This window comes from Cherax quadricarinatus, chromosome 27 (genome assembly GCF_038502225.1).
Source record: "Cherax quadricarinatus isolate ZL_2023a chromosome 27, ASM3850222v1, whole genome shotgun sequence".
NCBI classification, from domain to species: domain Eukaryota; kingdom Metazoa; phylum Arthropoda; class Malacostraca; order Decapoda; family Parastacidae; genus Cherax; species Cherax quadricarinatus.
The window spans coordinates 1,185,899-1,213,060 of record NC_091318.1 but is presented as its reverse complement, the minus strand read 5'-3'; the positions used below and the strand labels follow the sequence as shown (position 1 = coordinate 1,213,060).

The window sequence follows — 27,162 nt, the reverse complement described above, 5'->3', positions numbered from 1 at the left end:
ATTATGGGTGCTCCAGCCCATTCTGATCCTGGTACTAAGTTTCTTTCATCGATCTCTGTTTGCTCTTCATCAACTCAATATACCAGCCAAATTAGTTCTCGCCTTACAGAGATGTGTCCATGATTTGATCCCCAGCACGAGTAGAAACGTTGGGTATGTTTTCTTACACCTGATGTCCCTGTGCGCCTAGAAGTAAGTAAGTACCTGGGTGTTAGTCGACTGCAATTGAAATAAGACAGACAATCTTCGATGATATACTGACTTTCTTGGGTTATCCTGGCTGACTAACACTCCCTATCCCAGGTTATCCTGGCTTGCTAACATGCCCTAACCCGGGTTATCCTGGCTGGCTAACACTCCTTATCCCGGAGTAAAAATCTAAAATCTTATCTAAACGCCAAATAAATTGTAGTTTACCGTATTCCACAGTATGTTCGTAGACTTGCATATACATGCAAGAGTATGTATGTTCCTATAAATGTGTGTGTGTCCTTGTGGGTTTGTGTATGTGTACATGTGTAAACGTATGTATATGTGAATGTATTAACAAATAAGGCTCGTAAATACAGGTGGGTGATTCTCCCTGGAGTTAATTTATTTATAAAGATTTATATGCATACGTGGAGTATAACTGGAAGGTGTTCGGGGTTCAACGCCCCCACGGCCAGGTCCATAACCGGGCTCGCAGTGGTTCAGGGCCTGATCAGTCTGGCTGATACTGCCAGCCGCTCTCAACCAACTTACGAATCACAGCCCGGCTGGTCATGTACTGACTTTAGGTACCTGCCCAGCTCTCTTGAAGACAGTTAAGTCAATTGATAATCCCCTTTTTGTGTCCTGGTAGGCAGATAAACAATCTTGGGCCCCTCGTATTGTGATATCTTAGTGTGCTCATTGTCCCCCTGCTTTGAATTGGGTGGATGTTGCACCGCCTGCCGAGTCTTTTGCTTTCGTAGGGAGTGATTTCCGTGTGCAGATTTGGGATTAGTACTTCTAGGATTTTCCAAATGTATGTTATGACGGATCTTTCTAGACATTGTTCCAAGGAATACAGGTCAAGGGACTTCATCCATTCCCAGTAACCGAGGTGCATTATTGTGCTTATACGGGCAGCGAAAGTTCTCTGAATATTCTCCAGGTTTACAATTTCGCGCGCTTTAAAAGAGGCTGTTAGTGTAGAGCAGTACTCTAGCCAAGACAGAACAAGCGATCATTGGCTTGGTATCCCTAGCTCTGAGGGATCTTATTTACCATTCTATCATTTTCCTAGCAGATGTGGTAGACACATTGTTGTCATGTTTGAAAGTGAGATTATCTAACTTTATCACTTCCAGGTCATTCACATTAGGTTTTCGCTATATTTTGTGGTTAGAATTTGCTCTATACTCCGATTTCGTTTTTTTTCCTAGAGTTTTCCATAGCGGAGTAATTGAAATTTATCCTCATTGAATTTCTCATTGTTTTCTGAGGCCCATTTATAGACTTAGCTAATGTCCGCTTGGAGATCTGCTGTGTTCTCAGTGGATGACACTGTAATGTATATAGTGGTATCATCAGCATAGGAGCACACGGTGCTGTGGCTGGCATCTTTACGTCAGATGAGGATGACGATAAGGATGAGAGCAGAGCATTTCACTGAACCGCCACTGACATTACTCTCTTTACTATTACTATGTGTTGTATTTGTTAGGTTTGGTCACCAGGTCAAGTCTCTCTGGAAGGTTGGGTCATCAAGAGGTAAACAAGGTTGGGTCACCAGGTCAAGTCTCTCTGGAAGGTTGGGTCATCAAGAGGTAAACAAGGTTGGGTCACCAGGTCAAGTCTCTCTGGAAGGTTGGGTCATCAAGAGGTAAACAAGGTTGGGTCACCAGGTCAAGTCTCTCTGAAGGTTGGGTCATCAAGAGGTAAACAAGGTTGGGTCACCAGGTCAAGTCTCTCTGGAAGGTTGGGTCATCAAGAGGTAAACAAGGTTGGGTCACCAGGTCAAGTCTCTCTGGAAGGTTGGGTCATCAAGAGGTAAACAAGGTTGGGTCACCAGGTCAAGTCTCTCTGGAAGGTTGGGTCATCAAGAGGTAAACAAGGTTGGGTCACCAGGTCAAGTCTCTCTGGAAGGTTGGGTCATCAAGAGGTAAACAAGGTTGGGTCACCAGGTCAAGTCTCTCTGGAAGGTTGGGTCATCAAGAGGTAAACAAGGTTGGGTCACCAGGTCAAGTCTCTCTGGAAGGTTGGGTCATCAAGAGGTAAACAAGGTTGGGTCACCAGGTCAAGTCTCTCTGGAAGGTTGGGTCATCAAGAGGTAAACAAGGTTGGGTCACCAGGTCAAGTCTCTCTGGAAGGTTGGGTCATCAAGAGGTAAACAAGGTTGGGTCACCAGGTCAAGTCTCTCTGGAAGGTTGGGTCATCAAGAGGTAAACAAGGTTGGGTCACCAGGTCAAGTCTCTCTGGAAGGTTGGGTCATCAAGAGGTAAACAAGGTTGGGTCACCAGGTCAAGTCTCTCTGGAAGGTTGGGTCATCAAGAGGTAAACAAGGTTGGGTCACCAGGTCAAGTCTCTCTGGAAGGTTGGGTCATCAAGAGGTAAACAAGGTTGGGTCACCAGGTCAAGTCTCTCTGGAAGGTTGGGTCATCAAGAGGTAAACAAGGTTGGGTCACCAGGTCAAGTCTCTCTGGAAGGTTGGGTCATCAAGAGGTAAACAAGGTTGGGTCACCAGGTCAAGTCTCTCTGGAAGGTTGGGTCATCAAGAGGTAAACAAGGTTGGGTCACCAGGTCAAGTCTCTCTGGAAGGTTGGGTCATCAAGAGGTAAACAAGGTTGGGTCACCAGGTCAAGTCTCTCTGGAAGGTTGGGTCATCAAGAGGTAAACAAGGTTGGGTCACCAGGTCAAGTCTCTCTGGAAGGTTGGGTCATCAAGAGGTAAACAAGGTTGGGTCACCTGGTCAAATCTTTGTGGAATCATAATTTATTTATTTTTTGTTTATATTTTCATTCAGGTTGATGTCATTTGTGTATAATTATTCATACACAATTTACTCAAAACATTTGTGATTCACGTCACTACTTCCTCTTTAATACACTACTTCCTCTTTAATACACTACTTCCTCTTTAATACACTACTTCCTCTTGCATACACTGTTACTTCCTCTTTCATTCACTAGTACTTTGTCTTTCGTCAATCACACCTAATGGGTGGGTGCTCGCCTACCAGTGGCTTCATCAACCATCCCTGGTGGTTGAGTGGGCGTCCACCAATGGCTTCATCAACCATCCCTGGTGGTTGAGTGGGCGTCCACCAATGGCTTCATCAACCATCCCTGGTGGTTGAGTGGGCGTCCACCAATGGCTTCATCAACCATCCCTGGTGGTTGAGTGGGCGTCCACCAGTGGCTTCATCAACCATCACTGGTGGTTGAGTGGGCGCCCACCAGTGGCTTCATCAACCATCCCTGGTGGGTGAGTGGGTTCCCACCAAGTGGCTATATCAACCATCCCTGGTGGGTGAGTGGGCGACCACCAGTGGCTTCATCAACCATCCCTGGTGGGCGAGTGGGTTCCCACCAAGTGGCTATATCAACCATCCCTGGTGGGTGAGTGGGTGCCCACCAGTGGCTTCATCAACCATCCCTGGTGGGTGGGTGGCTTTGTCTCTATAGTTGCCTTCCTCTCCCACTACACTGTAAAATGCTCCAAACTTCAGAACACCCGTGACCTAACCTGATTCCTCCTTTTTCTTCTCCCTCTTCCCTTTCTTCTTTCCCTTTCTCCTTTGGGTTGTTTTTCTTCTGCCCTGTGTATTTGTTCCTTCTTTATTCCCCCCCCTCGGTGTTCTTGCTCTTACCCTCTGTGGGCACCAGGTCCCTTGCAGTGCTCCTCTTCCGTAGTATTTGACTGGCTCCTCCTCTTACTACCTCCCCAATACTACTACCTTCCAACTCCACTACTACCACTATTACTACTACAACCACCTCCGTCCTATATATACCCTTCCTGCTCTCCTTTTCGTTAGTGTGACTTTGTAAATGGTCCAAGTCGGACCGAAACGTCGTCGTAAGCTCCTCTTCTATGTGCGGGTTATTTGTGTATCGTTCCAGTCACGGTATTGTCTTTTTTTTTATCATACTAGAGGTGTTTACAATGTAGAAATTATATACGGAGAGCGGAGTATACATGTAGAGTAAAAGAAAAGTTAGAGAGTGGTTATGTATAAAGAAAGTGTCAGTGAAAGAATAGGTGTGGTTTTATCAACAAATTATGCTGAAACCAAAAAAAAAAAAAATTGCCTTGAGGTCGGATCAATAAGCTGAGAAAGCCTTGAGAACAAATGGTTTTAGCAGTTTATAACAGAAGAGAAGAGCCATTAGATGGGAAGGTGGAAGTACTGGGAAGATGGAGGGAATACTTGAGGAACTGTTAAATATTGATGAAGAGAGAGACAGAGTAGTGATTTCATGCATTTGGCAGAGATATGTAACATATTGTAGGAGTGAGGAAGAGCCAGATGTGAGTGTGAGAGAGGTGCCTCGTTAAGATGCAGGTGGAATGAAAGGGAGTAAAGTAGCTGGAATAGATGGGATCAAGACAGAAATGTATAATTCTTTCGTAAATTGAAAAAATGGATTAACCAGAAAAATGGATTAAATATGTAATCATTACAGGGGAAAAAGTCTGCTTCGTATACCATGTAAGGAATATGATGGTGTTATTATTGAAGAAAATAAAGGTAAGAAAGTGAGTAGGATTGTAGATGAACAAGGAAGCTTTAGAGTTGTGTAGAATAAGTGTTGACACTGAAGCATGTAAGTGAACAAAACCTCCTCCTCCTCCACTTCCCCCTCCTCCCCTCTTCTTCTTCCTCCTCCTCCCCTCTTCCTCCTCTTCCCCTCCTCCTCCTCCTGCCCCCTCCTCCTCTTCCCCCTCCTCCTCCTCCTTCTCCTCCTCCACCTCCTCCCCCTCCTCCTTCTCCTTCTCCTCCTCCTCCTCCTCCTCCTCCTCCACCTCCTTCTCCTCCTCCTCCTCCTCCTCCTCCACCTCCTTCTCCTCCTCCTCCTCCTCCACCTCCTCCTCCTCCTGCTCCTCCTCCTCCACCTCTTTCTCCTCCTTCCACTTCCTCCTCCTCCTCCTCCTCCTCCTCCTCCAACTCCTCCTCCTCCTCCTCCTCCTCCCCATCTCTTTCTCCTCCTCCTCCTTCTCCTCCTTCTCCTTCTCCTTCTTCTCCTCCTCCTCCTCCTCCTCCTCCTCCTCCTTCTCCTCCTCCTCCTCCTCCACCTCCTCCTCCTCCTCCTCCTCCTCCTCTTCCTCCTCCCCACCTCTTTCTCCTCCTCCTCCTTCTCCTCCTCCTCCTCCTCCTCTTTCTCCCCCTCCCCCTCCTGTTCCTACTCCTCCACCTCCTCCTCCGTCAAGGGGTTACTAGCGCAATATACAAAATGTTTAATCAAAATTTATATTGTTCACGGCATTATTATTGAAAATATACAGTTTAATTACAATGCTTTATTGCCGGTTATGAATAGCATTTTAGTGATTATTCTTTTTCTCTGTCTTCACACAGGGTTTTACAAGGTTAGGTTAAAGTTCCTAACTTTATTTACCAGCTAAGAGCTGTTACCTACATCAGCTCATTTTAAAGCCTTTTTATTGTTATGAGACTAGTGAACAGGCTGAAGTTGGAGCCATCTGTGGGCCAGCGAGTTCAATTGGTCAGTTGACTTTATTCTCTCTCTCACTCATTCTCCCACTCTCACTCTCACTCTCACTCTCTCACTCTCAGAAGATCTCACAGATGTAGCCAGACGCCCAGTCACCATTTTCATTGAGGTACCATCGTCTATGTACCGAGTCCGGAACTAGCAAAGCGAAGGTAATTCTGTGATCCTTCTTCGGACTGTTGGGCACCCACCTGGAAGAGGAAGAAAGGTGAGCGTAACTCATCAGTGTTGAGGTCAGCACGTCACAGGTCAGTGTTGAGGAGGTCGGCACCTCACAGGTCAGTGTTGAGGAGGTCAGAACCTCACAGGTCAGTGTTGAGGAGGTCGGCACCACACAGGTCAGTGTTCAGGAGGTCAGCACCTCACAGGTCAGTGTTGAGGAGGTCGGCACCACACAGGTCAGTGTTCAGGAGGTCAGCACCTCACAGGTCAGTGTTGAGGAGGTCATAACCTCACAGGTCAGTGTTGAGGAGGTCAGCACCTCACAGGTCAGTGTTCAGGAGGTCAGCACCTCACAGGTCAGTGTTGAGGAGGTCATAACCTCACAGGTCAGTGTTGAGGAGGTCGGCACCTCACAGGTCAGTGTTCAGGAGGTCAGCACCTCACGTGTCACTAGTTTTTTTTTTTATATATGATGGGATCAGACAGTGTCTGGGAATGAGAGACGATCAGCTTGACTTAGAGAAAATAGAAGACAGCTTCAGTCCCTAGGCACAAGAGCCCTTCGGCAGCGCCAAGGCAGAAGACGAGAAGGCAGATGGGGAATTTGCATGTTGAGGCCTACGATACCACCTGAGGGTAACACGCTCTAGTGGGTTTAGCGCTTCTTTTTTATTATAATAATAATGAAAGTAACATAAAAGAGGATAAATTATTCCTAGATGACATAACTGCTGGCATAAAGATAATAAATGAATTAATTACTAGTATAGAGCAATTATAGCACATATAAAATACAGGAATGAAGCAATTGCAGATGTTCTGCAATTACAAGTGATATGCAGTTTCAGGTGTTAAACAATTACAGGTGTTAATCATAGGTGTTGTGGAGAAAATTTCTCCAGAAAGGGAGGTATCAGCCCCCTTCCTCTTCAAAGGGGGCTCCTTGGCGTGGTGAAGAGGCTCTTGGTCTGAGGAATTAGACCTGTCGGTCTCCTTGCTCAGACCGAACCTAATTACCCCCCAATCCCCCCCTTCCTATCCCATCCTCCCCATGCTCCCCTTTTTCCTTTCCACCTCCTCCTCCCCACCCCTCCCTTTTGCCCTTCCTTTTTTGGCCTTTGGGATTTTTCCCACAGGCGTGCTAGTTCCTGGGCAGGGGAAAGGGTACCAGGGTCCATCCCATTCCGTTGAGGTTCTTGGCGGTGGCGTAGTTTGCCGTGGAATCTGGATAGCCTGGGGATGTCCCGATCCCTCTCCGGTATCCCGGAGGGTGGCTTTGGGTGTCTTGCAGGCGACGGGTGTATCTCTGGAAGCCACCTTTCGGATTCCGGGGGTGGTGGCCGAAGGAGGTATGCTTTGTGGCAGATATCCGGCCGCCCTCTCTTTTGTCCACCGAGGTAACTCGGCAGATGTGAGGTTGCTATCCCAGATTGCTGGTTTACTGGCATGATGGGTAGGGTATGGCACAGGTTCCATGCTGCATCTGCACTACTTGCGGTGCTGAGGTCCTCTTGGGCGCGGAGGGAGATTTCTGGCATATTCATTCCTCCTAGGAATTATCCCTCCTCGGTCCCCCCTTATTTTATTCTTTATTTTTTATTTTTATTTTCTTCTTTTTTTTCTTAAAAACAAAAAGAAAGAAGTAACTTAACCATGGAGTACCCGATCCATGACCCTGCTAACCCCGGGCCCCTTATTGTTACCGCACCCCGTTCTGACCTCGTCTCATCTTTTGGCCACTCTTCGGACATTCCTAAGGCCCCTGTACCTCTTGCTGGTGCTGTTTCCTCACCCACTTCAGGTACCGGGGCTTTCAATGACTCCTTCGATTTGTCTGACCTCCGCTCTCCTTTGACTATGTTTCCGGCTTCTCCCTACAGTGCGGCGATTTTCAAATCGCCAGCCCGTCTCAAGTCCGACCGACTCTGGTCCGACCGACTCTGGTCCCACTTCTAAACGTCAACGACAATCTCCTAATGATGTTACTTCGTTACCTTCCCTTTCTACTCGGAAAAGACCGACACGTCATGCACTCCCTCTCCACACTCAGTTTCAGACCACACAATGGACTAAATTCTTTACATTAAGACTGATTTCTTCTACTGCCTATCTTTCTGACAATAGTATTGGCAAAGCGCTCCTACGCCACGTTGGTAGAGATATTTCCTTTCATGCTCTTAAGAGTGGTACGTGCATCATCACAGTCCAGAATTCTACTCAAGCTCATGATCTTTCTCTTCTTTCACATATCGATACTATTCCTATCACTATCGAAAAACATCATTCCCTCAATTCTTGTAGTGGTACTGTTATTCTGCCCCATACCATAGTCCAACAGAATTTCCAGACATGTGGCTGACATTCTTGAACAGCTGGAACTCCAAGATCTCCCAATTCTCAAGGTAGACACTTATGTTCTTCCTGCCCACGGGCGAAGACGATACCCTTGTAATATGGCTCATTTAACTTTTGACAGCCGTGAACTTCCATCTTCTAGTTATGTAGCAGGGCATCGGTTACAAGTTCGGAAGGTGATCCCTACACCGCAACAGTGTAGGAATTGCTGGTGATTTGGCCACCCAGCAAAATATTGCAGATCTATAGCCGAATGACCAGTCTGTAGTGCCGATGACCATTCTAATACGTCTTACAGTCGAACTCCCTCTTGCCTCTACTCTCGCCGTTGCCAAGTCTACTTAAATGAGCGGGAAATTCGTTGCCTCAAAGAGGCAGAAGGTCTCCCTTATGCTATGGCAGTTTCTCACCTCCGCCTCCAAGGGAGACTGCCCCATGTTTCTTATTTTCGTGTTTCAAAGTGTCTCCGCATTTCTGGGGTCACATCTTCTGCACCCTCCTCTGCGGTTGCCAGTCCCATAGTCACTCCTGTATCTAATTCTTTTGCTGTCCTGGGCTCAGACGTCCCTACTTCAACTCCTCAGTCTGTCCTCACTTCTTCGTGTCCTCCCTCACAAACCTCGGTATCGACAAGACCTAGTACGACACCTCCTCCCAATCGTTCCTCTACTTCTCAGAGGCCCAAAAAATCTCCTTTAACCCCTCCTTCTTTTCATCCACCTCCACATTTTACCTTCCCGGTCTCTGTACCTGAATCTTACCCTTTCACTGGCTCTGTTACAAGTGTGGAGGTCCATCCTCCTCCTCGTACTGTGCCTTCCTCCCCTGTCCCCTCCCACGTTTCTTCCTCTCCTGCCACCTCCCAGGTTTCTGCCTCTTCTCTCCCCTCCCACACTTCTCCAGTTCCCTCCACCCTTTCGCCCCCCCCCCTACCTTGGTACAGTCCATTACAGCTCCGATCTTTACTCAAACTCCTCCTCCTTCCATCTCCAATATTGTCTCCCATACGACGTCTCTGAATTCCGAAACACTTGAAGCAATCTCTGAATATATTGAAGAGACCAAACCATCAATGGACACTGATCCACCCTCTGTTCCTTCTCTTTCCTCTCCTCCATCTGTGCAACTCCTTTCTTCACAACACACCGTTCCTTCGCTACTTGAACGTTTTCCTTTGCCACCGCATGTGGACTTTTCTAACCCCTCTAGTCCGTAGGTACCCTTGCCTGTGGATTTCAGGTATCTTTATCGTTGTGCAAGAAAAATATAAAATACCGACAATATGAAAGTTAAGACACATGTGCAACATCTGGATATCTTTATTGTAGACGTTTCGCCATCCAGTGGCTTTATCAATACAAATTCTAGGACATAATTGGAAGACTGTAGAACTATATACAAAAGATGAGGTAATCAGTCCCTCAGCCTTGGAGTTAGTGTTCACAGCATCGTGGTGGAGGAGAATCTGGAGCAAAGGCAAGAAGACTGGAGGTAATATAGGCGTCAGTGGATAAGGACGTGCAGCAGACGAGGACATAGTCACTGGTAGGCGGGATTCCCCAGTGGAAGTAGGTCCTTCCCAAAGAGATGGGTTAGTTGTAGCTGCCGTGAAGAAGGTCTTGTAGATGTCCTTTGAACCAAGATTCCATGATGTTCCAGTGTGACAAGTTGTGCAAGAAAGGTATAAAATATCTTCTGGCAAGACAGTGATGGAGTGAATGATGGTGAAAGTTTTTCTTTTTCGGGCCACCCTGCCTTGGTGGGAATCGGCCAGTGTGATAATAAAAAATAATAAAAATAAATATGAAAGTTATACCTTTCTTGCACAACTTGTCAGACACTGCAACGTCATGGAATCTTGGTTCAAAGGACATCTACAAGACCTTCTTCACGGCTGCTACAACTAACCCATCCCTTTGGGAAGGACCTACTTCCACTGGGGAATCCCGCCTACCAGTGACTATGCCCTCGTCTGCTGCACGTCCTTATCCACTGACGCCTATATAACCGCCAGTCTTCTTGCCTTTCCACCAGATTCTCCTCCACCACGATGCTGTGAACACTAACTCCAAGGCTGAGGGACTGATTATCTCATCTTTTGTATATAGTTCTACAGTCTTCCAATTATGTCCTAGAATTTGTATTGATAAAGCCACTGGATGGCGAAACGTCTACAATAATGATATCCAGAAGTTGCACACGTGTCTTAACTTTCATCTTTATCGTTGCCAATCATGGCCTATTTATAGTGGAATATTCGCGGCCTCAGGGGTAATCGGGGTGAGCTTCAGATGTTGCTCTCCCAGTTTTCCCCTGCTGGTGTTTGCTTACAGGAACCAAAATTACACTCTGCCGTTATCTATCCCATCTTAGGCTATAATTTATTGTATTCTTCAGATCCTTTTCCTGATGGGACCTTTAATGAAAGTGCCCTTCTTCTACGCACTGATATTCCATACCACCAGCTATTTCGTTTGGATAGAATTTTCAGAGGGACAAAAACTTTATTTTAGGTGTAATATACCGTCCCCCAAACTTAGATAGGGACCAAGGGAGACTACTATGGGAGGAAATTGCTAAGGCCACTAGGCACGATAACGTAGTAATTCTAGGAGACTTTAACTTTAGTCATATTGATTGGAATTTCTTGACTGGGAATTTAGAATCAAACGACTTCTTAGCAATAGTTCAGGATTGTATTTTGAAGCAGTTTGTCACAGAGCCTACAAGGGGAAATAACCTGCTTGACTTGGTTTTGGCAAACAAGGAAACCCTAGTAAATAATTTAGAAATTACAGAGGAACTCGGCACAAGCGATCACAAATCAATTACCTTTAGCATTGAATGGAAGTATGATAGTAGGGATAATTCAGTACTGATCCCAGATTTTTGCTTAGCAGATTACAATGGGCTTAGAGAACACTTATCTGTAAACTGGAGTAACGAAGAGAGCTATCAGTATGACAGCTTTCTTAACACAATACATGCTGCCCAATGGACATTTATCCCATATAAGAAAATTAGATCGAATAGAAATGACCCCAAACGGATAAATAATAGGCTCAAATATCTTTTAGGTCAGAAGAAAGGAATTTATAGGCGTATCAAAAGAGGTGAGGGTCATCTTATGAACCAGTATATTGACATTATGAACTAACCCAAAAAGTTTTTTCCAGGTTTATAGAACAAAAGTTAGAGATAAGATAGGTCCCCTTAAAAATAACTCTGGGCATCTCACTGACAATGAGAAAGAAATGTGCTCTATTCTTAATAATTATTTTCTCTCGGTTTTCACTCAGGAAGACACTGACAGTATCCCAGTAATTAATTTTTATAGTGGGCTTGAAGATGATAAATTATGCAATATCACAGTCACCAGCGAAATGGTTATCAAACAGATAGACCGATTAAAGCAAAATAAATCCCCGGGCCCTGATGAACTTTTTTCAAAGGTTCTTAAAGAGTGTAAAATGGAACTCTATGAACCTTTAACTAATATCTTTAATTTATCTCTTCAAACAGGTGTAGTGCCTGATATGTGGAAGATGGCTAATGTAATTCCTATTTTTAAAGCAGGGGACAAGTCGTTTCCGTCAAATTACCGCCCAATAAGCCTAACCTCAATTGTAGGTAAATTACTAGAGTCAATTATAGCCGATAATATAAGAAGCCATTTCGATAGGCATAATTTGATTAATGATACAACATGGTTTCACCAGGGGCCGTTCCTGCCTAACTAATTTATTAACCATCTTCAGCAAAGTTTTTGGGGCTGTTGATCAGGATAAAGAATTCGATATTGTTTATTTAGATTTTAGTAAGGCTTTTGATAGAGTACCACATCAGAGACCGTTGAAGAAAGTGGCTGCCCATGGCATTGGGGGAAAAATGCTGTCATGGATCGAGTCATGGCTCACTAATAGGAAGCAGAGAGTGTGCATAAATGGGGTTAAATCTGAGTGGGGATCTGAAACAAGTGGCGTTCCGCAGGGATCAGTTTTAGGCCCATTGTTGTTTATAATATATATAAGCGACCTTGACGAGGGAATTACTAGTGACATAGGCAAATTTGCTGATGACACGAAGATAGGTAGGATAATCGATTCAGACGTTGATGTCTCACAACTTCAGGAGGATTTAGACAAACTCAATTCGTGGTCAGAAAAATGGCAGATGCAGTTCAATGTAGATAAATGTAAAGTTCTAAAGCTCGGTAATGTTCATATCTCTAGCACCTACCAGCTTAATAATGTTGAACTTAGCAGTATAGAATGCAAAAAGGATTTGGGGGTTATGGTAAGCAGCAACCTTAAACCGAGACAGCAATGCCTAAGCGTACGTAATAAGGCAAACAGATTATTGGGATTTATATCAAGAAGTGTAAGCAACAGAAGTCCAGAGGTCATACTGCAGCTTTATACATCATTAGTAAGGCCTCACCTAGATTATGCAGCTCAGTTCTGGTCTCCATATTACAGAATGGACATAAATTCGTTAGAAAACATTCAGCGTAGGATGAGTAAATTAATACGTGCTCTTGAGTGGTGACCTGTACTTTGAGTGCTGACCTGTACTTAACTCTGTGAAGAAGTGTCTTGTTTGCTCCCGTGGACTGAACCAAGATGCCCTCCATCGAGCAACTTTACCAGCAACTTAAGGAAGAATTGAAGGCAGCGAAGATGGAGATACGGCGATTGACCGAGGAAAACAAGAGGATTCGTAGTAGTCCTGTTTCGAGTCCTCAGGTCAAGAAGGGATCGTGGTCAGTGGCTGGACAGCAGGGGACGACGAAGTTGACGATCAAGAAGACGAATGGAAAGCCAGAAACGATGAAGAAGAAAGAGACTGCTGTGGAAACTCCCGTGGAAACCTCCAACGCATTCTCGGTGCTACCCGACGAATGTGAGTCTACTACTGGGATCGTCACGACGAACGACAAGGAAGGTAAGAATATTGTTGTTGTTGGGGATAGCCAGGTTAGATACATGGATAGGGCATTCTGCTTGAAGGACAGGAGTAGGAGACAAAGGGTATGCTTTCCTGGGGCTGGGATGGAGGACATTGTTAGCCGGCTCGACAACATCATGAACGGTAATGGGATCAATCCTATTATTTGCCTCAGTGCTGGAGGCAATGATGTAGGCAAGCGTAGAAGTGAGGATTTAGTTAGAAAGTTCAGGACAGCTATAGACATGATTAGGAAGAAGGGGGGGCGCCCTGTTATATGTGGCATTTTGCCAAGAAGAGGTGTTGGTAATGAATGGTTGTCCAGAGCAATTGGTATTAATTGTTGGCTGGATAAACACTGTAAGGATAATGCAGTACCATTCATTGACAACTGGGACAACTTCTATGGCCGAAATGACATGTATGCCAGGGATGGGGTTCACTTATCCAGGGCAGGTGTGGGTTTTCTTGCTAACTCAGTTGAGGGGGTTGTTAGGACTTTAAACTAGGATTAGTTAGAGGTATGGGTTTAGAAATGATTAATAATGAGTATGGATATATTGACTTATGCTCTGATATTAAGAATCTTAATAGTAACTGTCATGGAGTAACTCTGGGTAATGATAATTTCAGAAATTGTGTAAAAACAAAGATGAATAGGAAAAATGTGCAGAAGAAAAAACATATGATGGTATTTTATGCTAACAGTCGAAGTGCAAGAAATAAAATTAATGAACTACGTTTGGTAGCATGTGCTGGGAACTTTGATATCATTGCATTAACTGAAACGTGGTATGATTTAAAGAGTCGGGATATGACTGCTGAGTGTAATATTCAGGGATTTAAGTTATTCAATGTGGATAGATGTAATGGGAAGGGGGGAGGAGTTGCATTGTATGTTCGAGAAAATATTAATTGTTGCATAAAAAAAGGTATAAAAATAGATGGAGCAGTAACAGAGTCTGTTTGGGTAGAGTTCGTGGAGGGTCAAGAAAAACTAATTCTAGGTGTAATATACCGACCTCCAGGCTTGGATCACGATAGAGGGAGACTTCTTTGGGACGAAATTGTTAGGGCTTCTGGACACAGTAACGTAGTCATAGTAGGGGATTTTAACTTTAGCCAAATTGACTGGAATTCTTTGACAGGTAATCTAGAGTCCAGTGACTTCATGGAAACAGTTCAGGACTGTTTTCTGAAACAGAGTGTAACTGAACCTACCAGGGGTAATAATTTGCTAGACCTAGTCTTGTCAAATAAGGAAACACTAGTGAATAATCTGGAGATCACTGAAGAGCTTGGCGCAAGTGATCACAAATCCATCACCTTTAGCATTAATTGGGAATGCAAGAATAATGATAATACAGTAAAAATCCCCGATTTTCGTTCTGCCGATTATAATGGACTTAGGGAACATCTGTCTAATCTTGATTGGGGTTGTCTAGCTAATGATTTTATTGACGATAATCATACTTATGAATATGAAGGGATCTGCTTTTATGATTGTTTTCTTAATAATGTACACAGTGCCCAGAGTATATACATTCCCCAGAGAGAAATTAGGTCTAATAATAACGATCCCAAATGGGTTAACAGGAGGTTAAAGCATCTATTAGGGGAGAAAAGGGGAATTTATAGGCGCATCAGAAGAGGAGAGGTTAACCTTACTGACCAATATGTTCAGCTTAAAAGAGAAGTAAAAAAGGCGATTAGAAAGGCTAAACGTGACTATGAAATTAGAGTCGCTAATGAATCAAAGACTAATCCAAAGGGGTTCTTTCAAGTGTATAGGACGAAGGTGAAGGAAAAAGTAGGACCTCTGAAATCTGGGAATGGACAGCTGACGGATAATGAACTGGAAATGTGTTCCTTATTTAATGACTATTTTTTGTCAGTTTTTACACAGGAAGATGTAAATGAGATTCCAGTAATTAACAATTATTTAGTTCCTGATGAATTCAAGTTAACTAATATTACTGTCACGAGGGACATGGTTATTAAACAGATAGACAAACTGAAACAAAATAAGTCCCCGGGACCCGATGAGTTGTTTTCAAGGGTACTTAAGGAATGCAAGATGGAGCTTAGTCAGCCATTAACGAGTGTATTCAATGCGTCCATCCTTACCAGTGTTGTGCCAGAGATGTGGAAGATGGCTAATGTGGTTCCTATATTCAAATCAGGGGATAAGTCCACTCCTTCAAATTACCGTCCAATAAGCCTGACATCTATAGTGGGCAAGTTATTAGAATCAATTATAGCTGACATTATCAGAAGTCACCTTGAAGAGCATAACTTGATAAATGAATCTCAGCATGGATTCACGAGAGGTCGTTCCTGCCTGACAAACTTACTGACGTTCTTCAATAGAACATTTGAGGCAGTTGACAGTGATAAGGAATATGATATTGTTTATTTGGATTTTAGTAAAGCCTTCGACAGAGTACCTCACAAGAGACTCTTAAGAAAAGTGGCAGCTCATGGTATAGGAGGTAAAGTTCTAGCATGGATTGAGGCATGGCTTACCAATAGAAAGCAGAGAGTTACCATTAATGGAGTGAAATCTGAATGGGGATTAGTCACTAGTGGCGTTCCACAAGGATCAGTTTTAGGCCCTCTCTTGTTCATAATTTACATTAATGACCTTGATGAAGGGATTACTAGTGACATGAGTAAGTTTGCTGATGATACAAAGATAGGCCGTATAATTCACTCTGAGGAGGATATCAATGAACTCCAGGACGATTTGAACAAATTAATGTCTTGGTCTGAGAAATGGCAGATGAAGTTTAATGTGGATAAGTGTAAGGTACTTGCCCTTGGTAATGAAAATAACCCTCGAAGCTATAATCTAGGTGAAGTAGAGCTTGGTCATACAGAATGTGAAAAAGACTTGGGAGTCATGGTAAGCAGAAATCTAAAGCCAAGACAGCAGTGCCTCAGTGTGCGCAACAAGGCCAACAGATTACTTGGATTTATCTCAAGAAGTATAAGTAACAGAAGTCCAAAAGTTATTTTACAGCTCTATACATCACTAGTGAGGCCTCATTTAGATTATGCTGCTCAGTTTTGGTCCCCTTACTACAGGATGGACATAGACTCATTAGAGAACATACAGAGAAGAATGACTAAAATGATTTACTGTGTAAGGAACCTCCCGTATGAAGATAGACTTAAAGCCTTAAATCTCCACTCTCTGGAGAGGCGTAGAATGAGGGGAGATATCATTGAAGTGTATAAGTGGATGACGGGCATAAACAAGGGAGACATTAATAAAGTACTGAGGGTGTCGAACCAGGTAAGAACCAGGAATAATGGATTTAAGTTGGATAAATTTAGATTTAGAAAGGACATAGGTAAGTACTGGTTTTCTAACAGAGTTGTAGATGCGTGGAACAGTCTTCCCAGTGGGGTGATAGAGGCTAGGACCTTGGGTAGCTTTAAGAAGAGACTGGACAAATATATGAGTGGGAGGGGCTGGGTTTGATTGGTGTTGGGGGGTGCGGGAGTTGTTTCTTGAGTAGCTTTAGGTAGAGATCGTTTTGATAAGGACCTGCCTCGTATGGGCCAGTAGGCCTTCTGCAGTGTTCCTACATTCTTATGTTCTTATGTTCTTAGTGGGAACTTCACCTGGTCTGTTCTCCCGGATTTACATGACAGCGATCATTTCCCAATCATTCTTACATCCCCTTCATATCAGGCAAATTGGAACCTTTACTCACAACTAACTGTTTTTAGTGAGGTTCCTTCTTCATCCTCCATTGATGAGCTTTAACACCTCTTCTCGTCCTCAGTTTTTAACAACAGCTCCCCATTCTATACCCCAAACTTTGGGCAGGCATTCTCAGAAATGCATGCCTTGGTGGTCTCCTGCTTGTGCTCGTGCAGTACGTTTGAAACGCGCTGCATGGGGCAGGTACCGGTACAATAGAACCATGGAGAGACTTCTTGATTTTAAGCAGAAGCGTGCGATCGCTCGCCATGTCATCCGTGACGCTAAATGCACTTGCTGGCGAGATTATGTCTCCACCATCACCTCTGCTTCCTCTATGAGTGCAGTCTGGAAAAAAGTACGAAAACTGAGTGGTAAATATTCTCCTGACCCGGCTCCTGCTTTGCGGGTTGCCGGTGTTGTTATAGCAAACCCACTAGATGTTGCCAATGAAATTGGCAATCATCTGGTCCGTATTTCTCAAAAGCTCCATCTATGCCCCTCGTTTCTTTCCTCAAAGTCTTTTCTTCTCTCAGAGAAGAACAGTATAATGTGCCTTTTACACTTCAAGAACTGGAGGCAACACTCTCAGGTTGCCGATCATCGGCAGCTGGGCCCGACGACATTCATATTCGTATGCTACAACATTTACATCAGTCAGCCCTTGCAGTCCTATTACGCCTTTTCAATCTTATTTGGTCACAGGGAGTTCTTCCACAGCCGTGGAAATCTGCCATTGTTCTCCCTTTCCGCAAACCGGGCACTACGGGACATGAAGCCTCCCACTATCGTCCCATTGCTCTTACCAGTGCAGTTTGCAAAGTGATGGAACGCCTGGTAAATAGACGTTTAGTGTGGTATTTAGAGGCACACAACAGTCTCTCCACTTGTCAATATGGCTTTCGTAACGGACGTTCTACCATAGGCCCCTTACTATGCTTGGATACGTATGTTTGTAATACCTTTGCGAATAACCACTCAGTTATTGCCATATTTTTTGACCTTGAGAAGGCATATGACGCAACTTGGAGGTATAATATTTTGGCCCAAGCCCACTCCTTAGGCCTTCGAGGCAATCTACCATCCGTCCTTAAGAACTTTTTAACTGACAGACATTTCCATGTTCGGGTTAATAATGTGCTCTCCCCGGACTTTATCCAAGCTGAAGGTGTCCCCCAGGGATGTGTTCTGAGCACAACACTTTTTCTCTTTGCTATAAATGATTTGGCCTCTAGTCTTCCATCAAATATTTGGTCATCACTCTATGTTGATGACTTCGCTATTGCCTGTGCAGGCGCTGACTGTCACCTCATTACAGTTTATCTCCAGCATGCGGTCGACCGTGTTTCCAATTGGGCCACCACACATGGGTTTAAATTTTCCAGTACCAAAACTCACCAAATTACTTTCACTAGACGCTCTGTCATCTCCGATCATCCTTTGTACCTCTATGGCTCCCGTATCCCTGAATGTGATACAGTCAGGTTTCTGGGCCTCCTCTTTGACCGTAGGTTATCCTGGAAACCTCACATTAACTCTCTGAAGGCAACTTGTCACAGCCGGCTGAACCTTCTTAAAACCCTTTCTCATCTTTCATGGGGAGCTGATCGTCGAACTCTCCTTCGCCTACATTCCACCCTCATTTTATCGAAACTTGTTTATGATGACCAGGTCTATTCAGCGGCCTCTCCTGCTCTCTCTAGCCTTAACCCCATTCATCACCAAGGATTACGTTCATGCATTGGTGCTTTTCGCTCTTTCCCCGTTGAGAGCCTCTATGCAGAAGCGAACGTTCCATCCTTATCCGATCGCCATGATGCCCATTGCCTTCGCTACTATGTATGCTCTCATGATCTCTGCAATCCTTCCATTTATAGAATGGTCACTGATATTAATAGACATTATTTGTTCGCCACCCCTGTTTACTCCGTCCCTTCTCTCTTCGCCTACATTCACTCTTGTCTTCTCTTCATTTACCACCTTTCTATGTTCATGTAGCATCTCACTTTTCCCTACCCCCCTGGGAAGTTCCAGCTGTTCGAGTCTGTTCTTTCTCTCTCCCTTACTCGAAACCCCAACTGTCTACGGTCGCTTCACGCTCTGTTTTTCTTTACCACTTCCACTCTTTCTCATGCCATTGCAGTGTACACAGATGGCTCTAAGTCTTCTGATGGCGTAGGATTCGCAGCAGTGTTTCCGGACAGCGTCGTACAAGGGCATTTACTATCTTCGGCTTGTATTTTTACTGCTGAATTGTATGCCATTCTTGGAGGACTTATCCATATTGCATCTATGCCTGTGTCATCATTTGTGGTTGTCTCAGACTCCCTTAGTGCTATACAGAAATTTGATACACCTCACCCCTTAGTCCTTCGTATCCAACTTTGGCTACGCCACATCTTTACCAAGCATAAAGATATTGTTTTTTGTTGGGTCCCTGGTCATGTTGACGTACAGGGCAATGAACAGGCAGACACTGCTGCGCGGTCAGCAGTACATGACCTACCAGTTTCATATAGAGGTATTCCATTTATGGACTATTTTGCTGCAATAGTTACCCACCTTCACCCCCGTTGGCAACAACGTTGGTCTACTCTGCACAGTAACAAACTTCAGTCTATTAAACCGAGAATTGGTTACTGGCCGTCTTCTTGTCACCAGTGTCGAGGTTGGAAGACTACTCTCTCCCATCTTCGCATGGCAGTATGTCTTACTCATGGATATCTCATGGAAAGGCGCCCTGCTCTTCTCTGTGAGAATTGTAAGGTTCCATTATCAGTCAGTCACATTCTATTAGACTGCCCACTTTATTAACGAGCACGCAGAATTTACCTCCGTCGTCGTCTTCGCTCCGCTGCTCTCCCTTTACCTTCCCTTCTCGTTGATGGACCCACCTTTCATCCGGACTCTCTCATTGACTTTCTGACAACTGACTTCCCAAACTCTGATACCTTCAGCCCTTTCTACCTCAATCTCTTGCTACCCTCTACCCCCGTACTATCCCCTGCCCCGCTGTTTTCTGTAACCTACTGTCATCCATCCCCCCTCCTGCCGCCCAATACCCTCGCTTCCTTCCCTACCCTGCAGTGCTGTATAGCCCTTGTGGCTTAGCGCTTCTTTTTGATTACAATAATAATAATTTAAACGTGTTATCTGATTAAGCGTTTTATGAGTTTTTGAACGTGCCAGCTGAGTTTTTAAACGTGTTGCCTGAGGTCTTAAACATGTAACCTGAGATCTTAAACGTGGGACCTGAGGTTTTATATGGGAGATTTGTTATATTAAACGTGTGACCTTCGTTCTTAAACATTGGATCAGAAATCTTCAGCAATAACACGAGGTCAATTTCAGGTCTTAGACCTGAAATTGACTTGTCCCGATGGATTTTAAACTTACAGGTTAGACTTGAGGTTGATAGTCTGATCGGTGACCCACTTCCACTGACCGTTGATCTTGTGACCTCCAACCCAAAACGAGTACGAAGACTCTGAAATGTATCCAAATACAACGAAATGCTAGAAAATAACAATTAATATCAATATATATATATATATATATATATATATATATATATATATATATATATATATATATATATATATATATATATATATATATATATATATGCAAAACAACCACTCTGGAAGTATAGAGAAATTCCAATCGCTTTCGTGACTACTCACATTATCAAGGAACTAAGAAAGTAAAGCATCCAAGGAAGGTATATAAGGGGTCTGTTTACTGTGATCTTATTGCATATATATATATATATATATATATATATATATATATATATATATATATATATATATATATATATATATATATATATATATATATTTATATTTCGTTGTTTGTTTATTATTAAATTACTGTAAACTTATGTAAAATAAATTAAGTTGGTAGAATGATAGCTCTTGGTCTTTCGTGTTGCAATCAACACATCAAGAGCTTGCAAAATTGCAGAAAAGAGGAGAATGTCCAAGCAAGTACGTTCTTAAAGGACCGTCTTCGCTGTAAATTGGCGGGAAGTAAGAGTCATCTTCTCTTGGTTCTGGCTTGAATAGAATATTGTACAATCGGCAATTATTAAACATGATAAGTCATTATACAATATCAATTACGCGCTGTTCATATTAGATGCGTTTTTAGTTGAGGCAATAATGCACAGTCTAAAACTAGGCTCTTATGTGAATGCATTAAACTGTCTTAAATGCAGTGCCACACCGAGGAATTAGGGTCTATTTTTTCGTGTAGTATCTGAAGGTTGAACCAGAGTTTTCCTCAGAATTGTGTGTGTTGAATATCTGTGGCCGTCTTTCTTGTTAATGCAGATCCCTCCCCCTTTTAATGAGTTTATTTTAATGATCCCAGTTTCCTTTACATAGCTTTTAAAAGCCTCCCCTTTAAATGTTACCATTTTCTTGTCACTTTAAATTAACACGTTGTCACGTAGGAGGGTACCCTACTTCTATATCATTGACAATATATTTATGTATGTAAAGTTATTGATGTCATAGAGGAATATGACCAAATTTTTATTATTGCCACATTAATTTCGTTTAGGCTATTGCAATATCAATGCTTGTGGAATTTTTCTAATGTTATGATATTCATTCTCATGTCTGTGGGTAGTGTTGTGCCTGGGGGCACTTCCTGTACCCTCCTCTCTCTCTCTCCTTTTTTTTTTTTTTTTTTTTTTTTTTTATTTTTTTTGTTTATTTTTGTTTTTATTTTTTTTTTTTTGTTTTTTTTTTTTTTTTACACAGGGTTTGACAAGGTTAAGGATCCCTAGCTTTATTGACAGCTATTTACAGGTTAAGGATTCCTAACTTTATTGGCAAGCTGAGAGCTGTTACCTACATCAGCTCATTTGAAAGCATTTTTATTGTTATGAGACATACAAGTAGGGAACAGGATGAAGTTGGAGCCATCTGTGGGCCAGCATTTTCATTTGATCAACTGACGTTATCTCGTTGACATCATTATGCTGTACGAATGTGTTCCATACTCGAGTCATCCTGGGTATGTATGATCTCAGATGGAGTGATGTTCTGGAGAAGGGTACAGCCAGAGTGAAGTTGCTGCTTTCTGCCCGTCTTTTGGCATAAAAGCTTGTTTCACGCTGTCCTCGAAGTGGATCCAAGTGTGGTATTTTGACAATATTGGCCTTGTACATAACAGTAAGGCCACCCACATCCCTCCTATGTTGAAGGCTCTGCTGAAATGACAGATCTATCCAGGATGGGTCCAGGCGAGAGATGAGACGTCTTGCTCTGTTCTCTACTCTGTCAAGCAGTCGCAGATGAGAGGGGGGGCAGGCAAACCAAGAAAGTGGAGCATACTCAAGGTGTGAGCGTACTTGTGCCTCGTACAGGATCTCTCTCTCTCTCTTTTTACACAGGGTTTGACAGGTTAAGGATCCCTAGCTTTATTGACAGCTATTTACAGGTTAAGGATTCCTAACTTTATTGGCAAGCTAAGAGCTGTTACCTACATCAGCTCATTTGAAAGCATTTTTATTGTTATGAGACATACAAGTAGGGAACAGGATGAAGTTGGAGCCAGCATTTTCATTTGATCAACTGACTTTATCTCGATGACATCAGTATCTCTCTCTCTCTCTCTCTCTCTCTCTCTCTCTCTCTCTCTCTCTCTCTCTCTCTCTCTCTCTCTCTCTCTCTCTCTCTCTCTCTCTCTCTCCAGTGAAGACGGTCCTTTGGGAACATATTTGCTTGGAATTCCTCCTCTTTTCTGCAATTTTGCAAGCTCCTGATGTGTTGATTGCAACAAGAAAGGATTAGAGCTATCATTCTATTACCCCAGTGGTTGTTCTGCATCCTGTATCGCTTGGTTTGTGACATTTGCATAAAAATTAGTTGGATTAGGCTAAATTAAACTGCAATTTTGTTTGTTTATATATATATATATATATATATATATATATATATATATATATATATACATATATATATATATATATATATATATATATATATATATATATATATATATATATATATGTCGTGCCGAAGAGGCAGAACTTGCCATCTTGGCTTAAATAGCAACGCTCATCTTGCCATATAGGACAAGTGAAAATTTGTGTATGCAATAATTTCGCCAAAATCATTCAGAACCTAACGAAAAATATATATTTCACTGTGTTTGTTTAGTATTAAATTATTGTAAACAAATCTAAAATATATTTAGTTGGGTTAGACTAAAATAAATTGTTCTTGTTATAATAAGGTTAGGTAAGTTTTCTAAGGTTCTTTTGGAGAAAAATTAAATTTTTTTACATTAACATTAATGAAAAAAATATATCTTTAAACGTATAAGAGAAAATTTTAGAAAGGACTTAATTTTAAATGAGTTCATGCTAATTGACCAGTTTTACATATTCGGCACGACATATACAGTATATATATATATATATATAAATATATATATATATATATAAATATATATATATATATATTTATATATATTTATATATTTTTTTTTAAATAAAATATAGGGAAGTACCACCTCTATAGCTGGAATGGGGACCCTCATCCTCAGAGAAGACAATAAACGTACCTCAGGGAAAACTCAAGGAGAAGGGGTTACTAGCCCATCGCTCCCGGCATTTTAGTCGCCTCATACGACACGCATGGCTTACGGAGGAAAGATTCCACTTCCCCATGGACAATAGAAGAAAATAAAGAAGAACAAGAGCTATTTAGAAAAAGGAAGCCCTTGTGGCTTAGCGCTTCTTTTTGATTATAATAATAATAATAATAATAATTAGAAAAAGGAGAAAAACCTAGATGTATGTATATATATATGCATGTGCGTGTCTGTGAAGTGTGACCAAAGTGTAAGTAGGAGTAGCAAGATATCCCTGTTATCTAGCACGTTTATGAGACAGAAAAAGAAACCAGCAATCCTACCATCATGCAAAAAAGTTACAGGTTTTTGTTTCACAGTCATCTGGCAGGACGGTAGTACTTCCCTGTGTGGTTGCTGGGTGTTAATGTTGCAGTTTAAAAACTGTAGTGTAAAGCACCTTTCTGGCAAGACAGTGATGGAGTGAATGATGGTGAAAGTTTTTCTTTTTCGGGCCACCCTGCCTTGGTGGGAATCGGCCAGTGTGATAATAAAAATATATATATATATATATCTCCATGGGGAAGTGGAACAGAATTCTTCCTCCGTAAGCCATGCGTGTCGTAAGAGGCGACTAAAATGCCGGGAGCAAGGGGCTAGTAACCCCTTCTCCTCTATATATTACTAAATTTCAAAGGAGAAACTTTCGTTTTTCCTTTTGGGCCACCCCGCCTCGGTGGGATACAGCCGGTTTGTTGAAAAAAAAAGTATATATATATATATATATATATATATATATATATATATATATATATATAAATGTATAGTACGTATGTGATAAATCTGTAGGAAGTTATACCACATCTGGGAAATGGGAAGTAATGAGCTTAGAGCAGAGGAAGGGCTCAATATTTCTGATATGGAGCCCTTCACTGGGTAGTTTTGATCTTGATGTACCAGAATAAACCCATGTGGCTCTTCTCCACTCAAAATTTTATTCATCTTAAGTTATTTAAACAAAAAAGTGCCATAGTGCTCGGAAAAGGCTTTTGATCCAAGAAACTTCAACTGCCCTTCCCTTCCTGTTTACATCCCAATCCCCAGGTACTTTAAAACTCCCGGTTTAACTCTTACGTAAAAATTAATAATGATAATAATAATACTTGGCACACTACTCACTAGGAAACACCTCGTCAATGTGTGCAGAGAGATGTTCAACCTTGCTGGATACGTTCATGACTGCCAGGTCTGTCCCGAGTGTCTTGCATCCCTCCCTGGCCACCTTCCATGACACTGGTCTCTCACCAATACCGGCAGCGATCACCACCTTCACACACGAACTGCTAATCCCCAGGAAGTCGCTAGGGCAGCCTGAGACGCGTAAAAGATATTACAGTTTAATCACTTAGGGCGCTCGTGTCTACATTGTCGTCAAATTGTATTTAAACGCGTTCGTGTCCCAATGTCATTTCAACATATCGCTACAAACTGGCATAGTGCCAGATAAGTGGAAAATGGCAAATGTGATACCTATTTTCAAAGCAGGTGACAGGTCCTTAGCTTCGAACTATAGACCAATAAGCAAAACCTCCATAGTGGGAAAATTTATGGAATCAGTAATTGCCAAAACAATTCGTAGCCATCTTGAAAAGCATAAATTGATCATTGAATCTCAGCACGGTTTAAAGCCCTTGTGGTTTAGCGCTTCTTTTTGATGATAATAATCAGCGCGGTTGAACAATGAGCATTCCTGCCTTACGAATTTATTTAACTTTTTTCACTAAGGTATTGGGGGAGGTGGATTATGGTAATGATCTACCTCCTAGTTTTCTGAAGGCCCTAGCTAGAGGGTCTTAAAGACCCTCTAGCTATTTTTAAGACCCTTAGGTTTTTAAAGACCCCTAGCTGACTTGGAAAGGGAACCTGATAAGTTTCCAATGATAGTTCCTGATCAGCCATGCTGTGGTGCCTACGTTAGGCTGCCTGCTACTGGCACCAAGAACCTGATTGATGAGGCTGTTAGCTGTCTTGGCCTGGAACCGGGCCACCGAGGGACTGACTCCTGCTAAGCTACAGGAATTGTTTACAGAAATTGCCTAGATGATTTTACTCCTGTAAACCATTAGGACCTCTGGTTTGTTTATGAATACTCTTTGATTTTTTGTGTGATGAGATTAACCAGTGTGAGCAATTACGCATTTTGAGTGGAGGACGCTCGATCCTCCGTCTGCTGATGGCAGCCTGGTCTGTGACCAGTGAGGCTGTTGGTGCTGGAGTATTGCAGGATGAACTCACCAAGGGCACCAGTCATCACTGCCACTATCACCAGCAGGGACACACACAGCAGGTTCATCTTGAGCTCCACCACTGCCACACACTAACTCAACCAGTTCTAAGCCACGCCCGCAGAATGCAGCTCAACCCAGTCCAAACACACGTCCACAGAGGGTGGCTGTAACCACACCCACAACAGGTAGACGTTGTAGAACCGCCCACGGGATATACAGACACAGACGAAGTCTTAACACGGATGTGAGGCACAGGACCCCCATCACTGACTTTTATACCGCCCTTCTCTCGCTTCATCAAGATGCTCTTTTTTTTCTCTTCTTTTTTTCTTCCTTTGTCTCCGCCCCCAGCCTTGGGTCAGTGAACATTCCAGAGCTTTAACCGTTGCTTTGAACGTCCCGGACTTTCCACAGGTGACAGATGTATTTCAGGGCGTCCAGAGGGTCCTCGTTAATGTTGTTATATTCTTGACACCTGTTATCACGTGCGATGACTTGGTATCCCCTCTCAGGCAACGAGAATCACCGTTATCTTCACAAACTCTCATAATTCTCATACATTAGTTAACAAAAACCGGTCTGCACCTCCCCCACCTCCGTACCTCTGAAAGACTCTTGGTGGGGGATATCTAGAAGCTGCTGAAAGGCTTCTGATGTGAGGAACTGGATCTAAATACTCTTGATCTCGAATCAGATCTGATCACCTTCCATTGCCAAGGCGCTGTCATGAGCCGTACGGGTTATTTGAGTTGTTCGACATAAAAATTATAATCTAGCACCCCATGCGACCTTGTGTGAACCGAGTTGGTGTTTGACCTTTTGTGACCTGACTGGCTTCTCTGGCCCTGCATGACCTGACCTAGTGTCTGTGACTTAGTGTAACCTGAGCTAGTGCCTGTGACCTTGTGTGACCTGAGCTGGTGTTTGTGACCTGAGCTAGTGCCTGTCTATCTGATTCGAGCTAGTACATGTGACCTTGTGTGACTTGAGATAGTGCTTATGACCTAGCGTGACTTAAACTGGTGTGCTTGACCTTGTGTGATTTAAGTGCCTGTGCTCTAGTGTGACCTAAGTTGGTGTCTGTAACCTTTTTAGAATTTAGCTGGTTTTTTGACCTTGTGTGATCCGAGCTGGTGTTTGTGACCTTGTGTGAACTGAGCTAGTGCCTGTGACCTAGTGTCACCTGAGCTGCGGTCTTTGAGCTTATGTGGATTCAGCTAGTGCTTGTGACCTTATATGACCTTAGGTGGTGTTTGTGACCTAGGGTGACCTGAGCTAGTACTTGTTACCTTGTGTGACTTTAGACGGTTCCTGTGACCTTGTGTGACTTGGATCCTGTGGCCTCGTATGACTTGAGCTGGTGCTTGTGGCCTAGTGTGATCTGAGCTGCAGTCTTTGAACTTGTGTG

The 27,162-nt window shown here is 43.0% G+C and overlaps 1 protein-coding gene across 1 annotated transcript; it reads right to left on the bottom strand.

The window, feature by feature from the left end:
- Window positions 1–5,472: 5,472 nt before the first annotated feature.
- Window positions 5,473–26,015, bottom strand: LOC128691088 (C-type lectin domain family 4 member D). The gene is made up of 4 exons (XM_053779880.2): window positions 25,762–26,015; window positions 24,646–24,837; window positions 20,275–20,365; window positions 5,473–5,893 (listed from the first exon to the last, which is right to left on the bottom strand). Exons 1-4 carry the CDS (start codon window positions 25,817–25,819, stop codon window positions 5,761–5,763), a joined length of 474 nt encoding a protein of 157 aa, XP_053635855.1. The 5' UTR covers window positions 25,820–26,015; the 3' UTR covers window positions 5,473–5,760.
- Window positions 26,016–27,162: the final 1,147 nt, after the last annotated feature.